The sequence below is a fragment of the Onychostoma macrolepis genome, chromosome 19 (genome assembly GCF_012432095.1).
Source record: "Onychostoma macrolepis isolate SWU-2019 chromosome 19, ASM1243209v1, whole genome shotgun sequence".
In the NCBI taxonomy this organism is placed as follows: domain Eukaryota; kingdom Metazoa; phylum Chordata; class Actinopteri; order Cypriniformes; family Cyprinidae; genus Onychostoma; species Onychostoma macrolepis.
In genome coordinates, this window is record NC_081173.1 from 6142589 (window position 1) to 6156177 (window position 13589).

The 13589-nt window shown below is 35.5% G+C and overlaps 1 protein-coding gene across 3 annotated transcripts in view; it reads left to right on the forward strand.

The window, feature by feature from the left end:
* Nucleotides 1–13589, forward strand: part of ctdp1 (CTD (carboxy-terminal domain, RNA polymerase II, polypeptide A) phosphatase, subunit 1) — a 116103-nt gene that overhangs the window by 86262 nt on the left and 16252 nt on the right. Inside the window, exon 13 of one of the 3 annotated variants that reach the window (XM_058752727.1) lies at nt 93–972. The exons of the other annotated variants lie outside the window; for them this stretch is intronic. Within the exon in view, the coding sequence (XP_058608710.1) occupies nt 93–351 (259 nt within the window). The 3' untranslated portion in view covers nt 352–972. Of the gene's footprint in view, nt 1–92; nt 973–13589 lie in introns of those variants that run through there. 3 annotated transcript variants of the gene reach the window in all.

The following is a 13589-nucleotide window of genomic DNA, read 5'->3' on the forward strand; positions in this document are numbered from 1 at the left end:
CAACCCACTGACAAGTTGATTTTGAAAACGTGCTTCCTGACAGAAGCACATTCATATTTGTCTTTTGCATGTAATCCGTGGTTTGTTATCAGGTGTTGTGGCTGTGGAGCAGCAGACGCTCAGCTGATCACCTCGCTGATGGAGATGCTCAAGTATTTGGTCCAGTCTGTCCACATGTCACTTCTCGTCTCCTGTGCTGGGATGTTAGACTGTCCTCCTGCAGTGTCATCAGTCATGTCAGTCTCACTCACTCACTCACCTGTTATACACCAGCTGAAACTTCTGAATCGTAGTGTCCATCCTGTCAGCATTCATTTATTTAGTCTAGTGTTTTTCAGTGAGCATTTTTAACATATTTAGGAGTCATAATGTGCTCATTAGTGGAGAAAAAAGGACCTAGATTTATATTTGAAATGGGACATTGCTTGAGTTCATTCCCCTGTGTCTTAACATTTTGAATCAGTCCTGCTCATTAATATCCTAAAATAATGCCAAACCAGGCTAATAAAGTTTTGAAAAGAGCAGAAAGTGGAATTGGAGCAGATCTCAGCAGATGGAGTCCGAATTGGTGTGTTGTGCTGTTCTGTGCTTGAGGCCGCGTCAGGTGATAGATGCCACGTTCATGAGAAAATCAATCAGCCGCTGGGTGATGGGTGATGAGGCCGTATTTGTTGATGGAGGCCGGAGTAAGTGCTGAGGAATAAACATTACTGAGGATGAGGGATGGAGTGCAGTGTAAGAAATGCTTGAAAAGTGCAGGTAAGTATCAGTATCAGAGTGAGTGAACAAGCAGTCAACTTGACAGGTTTTTAAGTTTTTCATGCAATATCCACATACACCTGAATATGTAAAGACAAAATTGTGCTTGAACAAAAAGCAGGTTGAAATATAAAATGATAGCATTATACACAGGATGTGATCAGTGTTTAAGATGGTTTTGTGTTTGTCGGGGTCTCTGCAGGTCCTGAAAAAGTCTTGAAATTCAGTTTTAGCGAACTTGACGAAAAGCTATACATTTGTGTTGCCAAAGCAATTGCAGCTGGGCTGCTTACAAATAGTGCATATACATATTAACAGAAACAAAAACAAAAAAAATATATATATATATATTTAAGTATTAAGCATGTAGTGCAAAGTGAATTACTAATGTATGTAAGTATATAAACTAGAAATAAAAAATAAGATAAGATAAGGGATTAGACAGATTTCAGAAGCAAAATGTACATCCAAGTAATATAATAGAGTAATATGGTTTAATATAATCTACATGTGCTGGAAACATCAGATCAGGGCAGATTGAGTGTTTTCTCTTCTATGGTGACAGGTATTTGGAGCATTCTGTTAGGAAGCGCAGTTCTGTTTCCATCTGATTCAGATCACAGTGTGAACACAATCTCCGCTCCGAGGGCAGTCATGTTTTTCTGTCTCTGCCCGTCTCTATCATCAGCTTGTGTCCGCCGAGTCTGTATCTGGTCAACGTGCTTCTGAGTTTCTTATCTGACACTGTACAGATACTCTGCCATACTGTACTCTCTCTTTAGGGTCGAATAGCATTGCATCTTACTCTGTTGTTGTGTTTGGGTTTGCCAATGAGTGAAGCTCTGGATCAGCTGAGGGAAGGGGTTGCTTTCTTTGCTCGTCTCTTGGTATTGCAGGGATTTATAATGATATGATTGGGGTCACTGAGTTTCAGATGTTTCCAGAATTTAATTGCCCTTTTTTGTATCTTTATGATTAGAGGATATTTGCCTAATTCTGCAGGGTCTCAATTGGATGTTTTTCCCATTTGGTGAGATCTTGATTTGGATTTGTCAGTGGACCTAATATTTGGATTCTAATATTTTCAGCCAAATTCTAATAGAGATTTCTATAGGACATTGCGTGCTTTATCTCTCAATTCTGTCACAGCATGGTTAAAGTTTCCTGTGGATGTGATTTTCAAACCCAGGTAGTTGTAGTGTGATGTGTGTGTTATCTGATTAGCGCCTAATGTAAATGTGCGTTGTGTTCCCTGGGATCTGGATCTTTTCTGAAATATCATAATTTTGGTTTTATTCAGGTTGACTGTCAGGGCCCAGGTCTGGCAGTAATTGCTCTAGCAGGTCCAGGTTCTGCTGTAAACCATGTTGAGTGGGTGTCTCTCTCTCTCTCTCTCTCTCTCTCTCTCTATATATATGTGTGTGTGTATATATATATAGAGATATAGAGATATATAGATATAGATATATAGATATATAGATATAGATATAGATATATACAGAGCCGTGTGGAGCCCTTTTTTTTGGGCTTCAAAATCTCGACCACCATTCACTGCCATTTATAAAGCTTGGAAGAGCCAGCATAATTTTTAATATCACCGATTGTATTCATCTGAAATAAGAAAGTCACACCTCGGATGGCTTGAGGGTGAGTAAATCATGGGGTAATTTTCATTCTTGGGTGAACTATCCCTTTAAGGACAGAAAAAGTATCTTAAATGGTGAATATCTTAAACGGTGTTATGAAAGTCTTTATTATCATTTAAGAGGTCTTGAATTTGGGGACAGAAGAAACAAGATCATAATACGTACTAAATGGAATAATTGCGTTACTTGTTGCACATTCACCGTTTCAGATCAGTGAATACTATACATATATGTCAAGCTACTGGTTATAGTCTACTGTTGATGAATTATAAGAGCTTTTACTTTATGGTGTTTATATTGATGGTTGTATCTTTTTGATTGAGCAGCTGTGGGAGTAGTATAGGATACACATTTCAAAGTTAGAGTCCCAATGTATTTCTGGCTTGTTTATAATTAAAGGTCTTGCGTTATGCATAAAATCTTATACTTTCTTGTTATTATTCGTATTTTGGTTACACAATAAACCATATTTGGGATTTAATTCAATATAAAATCTTGTAGCTCACAAGAAGGACAGACTAAACATTATTTAACACATTCAATTCTTTTAACATTATTATTGCATCAGCAAGTCCAATATGTTATATAATATTAACTTTGCTTGTGCAGCTGGCTTTTAAAAAAGTCTTAAATTTGACATGGAATCCTCTGCAGATATCGTGTTGTGTATGACTCAGGCTCCTGTGGAGATGGCTTGCATTTGAACGACAAAACGAGGACGGTGCATAAAATTGACACCCACTTCATGAATATTCCAACAGTGTCTTTGTAAAGAACAGGCCTTTTGCATTTTGCTGTTTAGAGAAAGATTATTCAAATTTGGATCTTGTCTTACATGTCCAAAGTTTTCTTAAATGTGCCGTTTCTTCCTAGTGAATATAGTGGCATCAGTCTCCAAGTGATGTTCTCCTCCTCTTTTGCTGAGGAGAGATAGCAGCGGTGTGTGTGTGTGATTAGAGCTCTCGCTTTCTCTTTTTCTCTCTTATGTGTTCTCTTCCTCAGGCTGTAGCTATTCAGATCATCTGGCACAGGCACGCTATCGTGGAGGATTACTGTTAGCATTGCAGCATGGGTCCAGATGAAGGCAATTCTCAAGAGAGCTTCCCAGATTCATTCCCTCCAGGGCTCTATTTACATTACGTAATTATTGGTATCCATTCAATTCATGCTCTCTTTTTCTCTTGACATTAAACAGGATATAAAACTGAATGGCCTGTTGAGTCATTACATCACCAGTAAGCCACTGCATAACATGCTGTAAAATAGGAATTAAACAGGATGGGCTTGGCTCTGAATTTTAGACACTTGTGAGCTTTGATGGCAGTTACTGTCATTGACTTTTGTTGAATTCAAGTTTTAGAGTCAGCATAAAAGTGAAGTTATGATCGTCTTTTTTTCCCTATTGTCACTTGCATCCAAATGAAATGGTTTCTCAAATGCCTGGGACTTGATTTTCTCCATTGGGAGTTGTGATCTTATGTGAAGGACAGGTTATTGGAGGGAATGCATTGTCCTTGAAGCCTCTTGTTGTGAGAGGGAGGGAAAGGTGATCTTTTTGATTAAAGATTACAAGGACACATGAATTTTAAAAAGGCAATGTTGTGCATTTATAATAACCCAAGTCCAAGTAAAATTTGTTCAGATTTGCTGTTACAGTAAATCTCAACTGCCTGATTTTTATTTTTTTATCATTTCGTCGCAACTAAATTATCTGCCAGCTCTTTATATAAAGTTTGATATATTTATGTCTGTATTGTATGATTTACGTTTATCTGCATAAAATACAGTATACTTGTGCAGAGCTATATATATATATATATATATATATATATATATATATATATATATATATATATATATATATATATATATAATAACTCTGTAGTGCACTATTGCTTTGTATTCCTGCAAAATGTAAACTATATTATTGCCCAGCTCTAATTTGCTAAATGTGACTGCAAGGCATTAAAATAATGTTAAAATTTTCTGTAAAGCTGCTTGTTTAGTGTGAAAAGCACTATACAGTACAAATAAGCTTGACTTTGACTTTAAAGGTCATGTAGTGTATTCCCACCTTTAATCTGTTAACTTAATAACCATGATTTATTCATGATCGATTCCTCATTGTTTTACCTTTTAGAAATTTTAGTGCATTAAAACAGATGACAAACAAATCGCCAAATATTATAATGCATTTTAACTTTGGTTACACTTATTTATTAAAAGATATAATGCATTACAACGAACATTATGAATATCTTTATAATGCATTATATATAAAGGGTTTAAGTAAGGTTTTACCCACCTTTTATTGTATTATTATAATTTTATTATTATAAATTTGTTTATTTTCTTAAATACATGAATCAAATGTTGGTTCAAAGCTTAAACACACTTCTTTTTTCACTGTTTTTTTTTTTAATGCCTATGGAGAAATATTTAGGATGAATTTTGAAACTTCAATTGAATCCAAAATAATAAATCATTCTATTAATTTTTATTTATTTCATAGTCATTCATATACTCTTTGATTTTAGACTTAATAATAGATACTGAATACAGACTGAGCGCTCTAGCATGCATTATAAGTCCTGTAATACACAGATAACAGGCTGAGACGGTGTACTTAATGCAGTACACAGATGCTACATAAACTGACCTGCGGTTGTTCACTTCTCTGCGATTTATGCTGCAGTAGAGATTCATTAGAGCTTTTGATTCCTTTTCTTACTTGAACGGGTTTCACGCTACAGACTATAAATGTTGTTTACCAAAAGAAAAACAGCGGTGGGCTTTTATCAGCTCTTGTGAAGCACTGAGACACTCCATTAGTGGTGCATCAGTGCTCTAAAGGCAAGAGGCTAGCGTCCGCTGCAGAACTGTCTGTTTAAATGAAAAGCTCTAAAAAGTTCATTGACTCCACTGTGTAACTAAAGTCTGTTCTCTCACTCTAAAGTGAGCGCTTTGAAAGCTATTACAGTCGTTTGAATGGACAGTGATGTTAAAGCACTAGCTCTGGTCATAGACACTAATGACATCCTCACTATATACTAGCTTTCTTGCATGTGACGTGCTCTGCTTTCTTTTCATTTGATTTGTTTTAGAATAATGGAATGTTCAGAACTGTTTAGATCTGTTAGAATGTTCAGCATTTACTACTTATCTGTCTGTGTTACACATGTAAGGAATAATCGACGACGGGCCGCGGAGTGGCCGTTACACCTCGGGTGTGCATTCAACGGACCAAAGTCAATTATTCCGCTTATACTACGGTTGCCACACCTCAAGACATTGATCAGATGATATATTTCAAGTCATTCGTCCGGTTTTTCTACTTAAATCGCTATTGTCAATGCTCTAAATGTCATTTTAAACCAAGTAACAGAGGCTTGAGCTGTTGATAACAGACTAATGCAGTTAATAAGTAAGTTATGAGAGAGAGATTAATCAATAGTCTCTCAATAGTGTTCGGCAGCAATGTCTCTAGTTATAGTTAAACTTAGTTCCTTTTGTTCACGAACAGCGCCGTTGTGGTTCCCTCGCTTGTATAAAATTGTCAGAGTAGCGCTAACAACATTAGCGCGATTTATGTTAGTGTGTGTGCAAACTGTAACTGTTATGTATGTGCGGTCTGTGAGGGAGAGAGAGCGGGAGAGATAGAGTATGTGCTTTCCGTACATAATAAAGTGTAATTTTGTGGCAAAACATGGACATGATCTGTCGTTTTTATCCTTTTGTTTACTATATTTATTTGTTTGGCCAGTGTCGTTGTGGGTTTTGGTTATTTTGCTGTTGTGAGACCTTTGAAATAACAGAAATCATTTGGCGAAGTGATATGGTCATGTAATGCGGTCAAGAGCTGCCTGGAACTACGTTCCCTGCGTTTCCCTGAAAATATTGCACACCTTAGAACGTTCGTCAGCCAATCAGATTCAAGCATTCAACGGCCCCATAGTATAATACATATTGTAATCCACATTTGGAACTGGAACTAAAGTCTGCAGAAAATCTGGTTTCTTTTGCTGTTTGCGAGTTGATTTCACAAGGTTTCGTGCAGTGGTATTGAACTCCAGATGAAACACAGCCGAGCTCGTTCTACTGTTGTTGTTCGGTCATCTGAAGGCATGATTGATTTCACCCTTTATTTATCTTCTCCCCGTGGGAATGGACCTGATGCTCTCATCATTAAATCTCCTGGTCTAAAGCGGCTCTAGTGGAGATAAAAACACAGAGCAGCATTTTTCTCTGTACAGTACGCCTCCCTACCCTTTCAGTCTCAGACCACACTGTCCACCGTTCACAGAATATCTAAAATACATTGCATCCAAAAATGGCAATTTATAATTAAATTTGATATTAAATTGTTGTTATAAAGAAGGCCTAATATTGGTAATGCTGAGTTAAAAAATATCAATAAAAACTTTCCATCATATACGTTTTACTGTTGCTGATTGATGTAGTAAAACACCCACAGATCTGTAGCAGAGAACATCTGGCTCATAATTCTAACCTTGAAATCAGAATTATTCATGCTTGTGAAAATCATCTAAGAACTGAAAAAATAGTTGTAATCTGGCTCAGAGGAAGACAGAAATCATGTTGTTTTTTTTGGCGGCTGATTAAGGGCTAATACAAGACGTCTTCAGCTTGCAAATGCTTGTCGTAAGCACATGCTACAGAATGCACATCATATTTTGTTAGAAAGTGTGAAGTTCTATAGAGCAAAGCAGGCAATATTTTGTAATCAGGCACCCCAAAAATTAGTAAGAAATTAATTTTTAAATGATTATTAATTCATTTTAATTATTCAAATTGATTATTTAATATAGTTAATATTAAATTTAATTCAGCAAATATGATGCAGGGTGGTGTTATTGATGATATTAAGAATAAAGAAATTATTATAATTTGTGATTTATTTCAAACCACAGGCACATCATATAGACATTACACACAAAAACGAGAATTCCAATTTTATGATCAATAAGTTGTTGTTGTTAATAATGATATTATTAATTATAGAATTGTAATTATTTAACCCACAGTTCACTGTTCCCAGATAGACATCAGGTGGAAATTACACACAAAAATGCAGATTCCAAATGAATAAATCATTATTATTGTAATTATTATTAATGCTTTTAATAAAGACAATTATTATAACAGTTCACAGTATTTACTTTTAATTAGTTCTTACAATTGTCATTATTGTTGTTAATGATAATAGTTTATTATTAATAGATTATCATTGTTTAATAATGAAATATTAATATACATAATTGTTATTGAAGTCAAATTATTAGTTATAATGTCATAAGTGATAATTAAAATAAATCATTTCTGCATATAAATTATTAGACCATAAACTATAAGTCGTTAAAGAACTCATAAAAGCATAAAATGGGTAGTGACATTAGAAGACAGAAAGAAGGAAGAATCGATGATAAGTCAGACAGTATAGTTAAAGTAGTAACTATTAGAACATGACATTAATGTGCCAACTAAATATTGAGTGGGAAAAATAGTCCCTTTATATCTACTAATTGGGTATATTATTCTCTAAGCATGAAAAGGATCAGATTTGCATTAATTAACGTCAGTGTACAGAGCTGCACAAACAATGCTGTGGGCTGTTATTAGTTTGATTTTGTTCGCGTGTCTTTTGTTTTTGTTGCGTGGCCTCATGTCTTCACAGTGTTGTGAGGAGTCGTCTCTGCGGCACATTAAATTAGTTCAGTCTTCCTGTTTCCAAGCATATTACTGATGTCTGACTGCTGTTTCAACAAAGAGCGGGGAGCAGATTGAATTATGTGTGTTTTAGCGTACTGCAGCGCTGTAACTGTGTGCATGTGGGATGCTGATGAATTAAATCAAGCAGCTCACCTTGTTTTTTGATCCTCTGAGAGAATGAAATGAATTTCGCTGCTAGTGCCATTACGATGCTGTCATCACGTGGTCACCTGACCCAGCACCACTGCAAGTGGGCCACTGACATGTCACAGCACTGTCCTACAGTATGACATGATACTATTGTCATGCTATTATTTTTAAACCTGCATCAATATTACGGTTTCTCATTTAAACAGACCTAATCATAAGCACTGTATATTAAACTTCAGAGTTACTTGTATGGCTTGGTGATGAGATTATAAATAGAACAAAAAGAATCCCACAAATCTGCATTGAAGGAGGAATCTGAGCCATTTTATGACCTAATATTAAAAGAATAATTCTAAAAACAAACTGTATACATTAATATATATTATGCATTTGATACTATATATTTTTATCTATAATTTTTCAAATGCTTTAAAGAGAGTGCTTTTTTTTTTTTAGTAAATTTTGAGTAAATGGACTGCACGTCAAACCCATACAATCAGAATTTTTTGAACGATAAATGGTTCGGTTGAGAATTATAAGGAATTAGCTCTTCATGAAATATTGTGTATAGTTGTTATCAAAAAAACTTCATTATTTCTATTAAAAAAATAAGAGCCGGTATAAAATTGTTACCTGCTATGCATGCCATCAACTTTTTTTTTCTCTTTTTTTTAATATCTGAATTTTTTTGTAACATTGTATATGTTTTTCTTGTGTAATATAAAAATAAATAAATAATTTTAATTATTTAATTGTAGTTCAAATTAATATAAACTAATATTTTAAAATGTAAAATATATATTTAGTTCAAATTAATATAAAACACTGTAGAACTATGTGAACTATAAAAAAACTAATTTAAATGGGGAAACTTGCTTAATTTTATATTTTTATATATTAGTTAAATTATGTAAAATTATCTATTTATTATCAAACAAAACAAGTCAGAACTAGTCCTCATGTAATATTTACAGTTGCTGTTAAAAAAAACAAAAAAAAACAAAGGGAATGGAAATGGAAATTTATAAAATTGTTTCCAGGATTGGTGACACACATCTGGTAACAATTTTAATAAATATTAATATTAGTTCTTGTTTTATTGTAGAAATAATGCCTATCTTGGATGTTTTATGGGTTTTCTTGTATAATGGGGAAAAAAATATTTGTAGGTAAAATTCATATATTTAAATGTTATATGCTGTGTGTGTATGTGTGTACATTAGTTAAATTATTATAAAATATAACACTGTGACCTACAAAAAAAGCTTGATGATCGTGAAAAGTTGAAAAGAAATAGTCACCAATCAGAGCCTCTATCCTTAATTTTTCATGAATCTTTGACCATGAAAAAAGTTGTGTTAATGTTTTTCGGCAGAGATTTGTAAATCAGACAGCCGTGAGAAGCTGTTAGGCCTGTGTTCTCCTCTCAAGCACCGGCCATGCTAAACCCAGGGAGATCCTCTCTGAAGCATCGGCTGGCAGATGCCTGAGGGCAGGACTCGCCTCATGAAGTGATCAGAGGCGTCATTCCCCACGGAGCACCAAACACTGCCACTTCCCTTTACTTCCCATCAGTAACATCCCTCTTCTGACATGGTCATGGTGGCAGCTACAGGAAATTCCTGATCCTGTGTCCTCAGGGCAGGAGAAAGTCATGAGCGCAGCCCTGGGTTTAGGACCTCTCAATGAGGCAGCGAGAGCGCTGTTCTCCATAAAGATCTCATCACTCAGACTACGGCGAGGCAGCCTGTCTGCTTAGGCTTTTAATGATCTCAGAGACCCTGGTTATCCACAGCACAGTCCATCAGCCCTGCTGCTGAACCACTGCAAGAAACCAAGCAGATCTCTGGGTGTTTCCGCTTCTTTCTGGATCTCCAGGATGAAACCTGAGGGAGAAGGTGGATGGTGGTGATGTTGAGTTTGCTGCTAGATGCTAATGAAACAGGGTTGACGTGTATGAGTAAAAAGCCCTCATGTCTTTGACCGTTTCTCCTGCTGTGCTTACGGAAAATCCTGTGATTGATTCCAGGAAAAGTATCCGTCATTTTGTACACATCATCTCCATGGCAACCTTCATCTGCAGGCTAATGCTGATATTTGATTTTCAGTCTATGAAGAATAGCTGGCTACTTTTTCCTGGAAGTTGAAGCCATTGTTGACTGAGCCAGACCAGCTTTTAATTTGGATGGAGCTGATTGATGCTTAAAGAACTGGCTTTGAAGAACAAATGATCCTTTGAACCTTTGTATAATTATAGTTTTTTTATGTTTTCTGAAGAAAATATGATTTTTTTTTTTTTTGCCTGTTGGAAACTGCAGTGCTTGCATGGTTGTCAGGGCATTGCTATTAGGTTGCCAGCTTACAAGTTAGTGTTAAATCGTGTCAAATTATTATTATTTTTATTTCCTTCAACGATAACAAGATAAGACAAGACAAGGCAAGACGAGGCTGTCACAATTACTCAACTAAATTCAAGTTCTTGGATTTAAAACAAATTGTGTATCAGGTAATACTTCAAGTGACACATTCCACAGACGTCCATGACCCATGTTTCAAAGAAATGCATCAAAATTCCATATTTGCATTATAAGACCGTTTCTACCATCCAGTGTTTAAACAGTAGTGGAAAGTTGGCATTTAAAACTTTTTTTTTTAACAAATGTATGAATTTATCGATATGTTTCTAAATATGGAGTATGATGTTCATTGATGATTTAACAAAAAAAAGTCCAAACCCAGCTTTAAGTTTGCATGGTCTTATGTCCACAAGTTTTATGTTCAAGAAATTACGGTCACTATAGAATTTCTGTCGTAAAGAAGTCAACAGAGTTAATCGATTAATCGACTGAGTTATAGAATCTTTTGATTTATTTTTTAGCCAAGAATAAATCAAAATTTGAAGTTCATCCAATTATTATTACAATTATCATTACAAATAATGGTTTAAAATTTAAATGATTGGACTAATTTTCATGATGATTTTAACAGTATTGTTCAAAAGAACCATATGAGTACTTACTTCTGAGAAAGTACTCTTTGATACGTTATTGATCAAGTTGTTCCCCCGTTGTTATAAATTGTCATTTTAAAGGCTATTGTTCACTTGGGTCTATTTTTATTGCTTACTACACATACAAAAACGTCACTTTACTCAATCACCAAAATAATCAATAGAGACAAAAATGGACATTTTGATGATTAAATGCTTTTTATTAAAACATATTGTTGACAGTTGACAGGCAAGATATGATGAAATAATATTGACTAAAGCTTAAGGATATTAAAGTTAAGTCTGATTGTTTACTCTCAGCCCACCGCTCTCTAATAAGGTTTAATGTCAGGATCCTTAAGTATGAGCTGTAGTAAACGTGAAGCTTACCTTAGCAAACACCAGCAATTATCGCTCATCAACAATACATATAATGTTGCATACAAATGCATACAGACAACAGATGTCTCACTTTCGATTGCATGTGGATTGCAGATTCACAGACATGTTTCCTGCAACATAAATGTGTGGCGTCGTAGCGTGGATTCGGTCCCTGAGGGCCAATTAGAACATGCCGTGGGAGGAGAGATGAAAAGCTGTTGTCTCTCCATGCTTATGTGTTTTTCTGTGTATGTGTACACACATTCATGGGCATTCATTTTGGCTGCTTAGCTGTGAAAAGGCCCCAGTCGACATATTAACTCAATTATCAGCATAAGTATACACACATTCCTCCCCTGCCTCTTCACACTGACGACTTTGTTCAGAAATGGGACAGAATGAAGTCTTCAGAAGTGCTCATCATCAGCTTTCATTAATTAATTAATTAATTAGTCTGAACTGAGCTCAGTTCGGGAACACTATGGGATATGCAGCAGACTGTTAAAGAGCACCATAATTAACATTTTGTCAATGTTTTACAACAGCAGTACTGTTTTAGATATTTTGCTTTGGGGAATGAAATCCCTTTTTTTTTAATAATCCAAGAGCAACCTTGGCACTTGAGTCTTTAAAATTGACGCTTTTTCATTGACGCTTTTTTCCTAAAGCCACATAAGGAATGAGTCATCAAGTTTTGTCATTTACTCCGCATCATGTCTTTGCAAAACTGTTTGCTGCTGGGGGTTTTTCATCGCGCCTAAAATCAGGCAGAATGTTCACTCTGCTCTTTGGATGCTGACCTGGGTCTTTCAAGCTCAGAAGCGCCAAAAATGAGTTTTTGGTGAACTGGTCTTTTAATCAAAGAACTTAACCATGGGTTGCTCTGTGGGGGTCGTCCCTGTAACTCATTTTTGATCAAAGTTTCAATTAGTGCATGCACACATACACACATACAATGCTAATACACAAGAGAAATCAGCATGGGTCTTGCTTTTGAGAGTGCCAACTGCTGAGAACTATCAGATATACTCGCATAAATATCCTAAATTATGCTGTTTCATCTTATAACTACAGTGTTAGAAGACTGTCTTTATAACTTGCCTTAAATAAGTCAAAAGTTTAGATACTTGACTTGAATATAAATTTCCTCATAATTTTGGAAATCTAATGGAATGGTTGAAAATTAAGCATTTAAGCACGATATGTGATTTCTTAGAAACACTTTTGATATACGAAATCAACACCCAAAAGAAACACACCCCCTCCCTTCATTGCTCCGACCCCAGATTCGTTTACAAATCTATTACAGGTGTGATAAGAATAAGGATTTATAGTGATAAAAACCTGAACCGAAAGAAAAATCAAAAATATCATGAGTATGTACAGGAAATACTCTTTTTCTACAGCTTTTCTGCAAATATCCCACTTAACAAACTCTCTCTCCTCCCCGTCATGAACATAAACACCACCTATTGCTGATTTGCTACTGATCGGTCTGATCTAGGGATGTCAATTTTTCGATCATTTCCATGATCGATCATCGTTTAAATTAACGATCGATTAATCGTTTACCTTAATACTGTGAAATGTGTCTATAGCAGTGGCATATATTCACCGGCATGACAAGATGTGCAAATGGCACTCAAAACGCAGGCTTTCTCTGAATTAAAGGGGTTTTAGTCTAAATAAAAGGCTAGTAGCAGGACTGTAAAATGAATCATTTGATAAAATTAAGAGAGCGCGCCGTAGTACGGTTCATTTTATTTTGTTGGCTGTTTCAGATCCCGTCATGGAGACCGCTGAACACGCCTCTTTAAATGGTTTCATTGTACTCGTAATTTAAAACACAATCGCAATGTTTGCAATTGGCATTTAAAATAAAATGATCCCACACGTAACTGCGGCTCATGGGCCTCGGCCGCACGGTCAGAGAA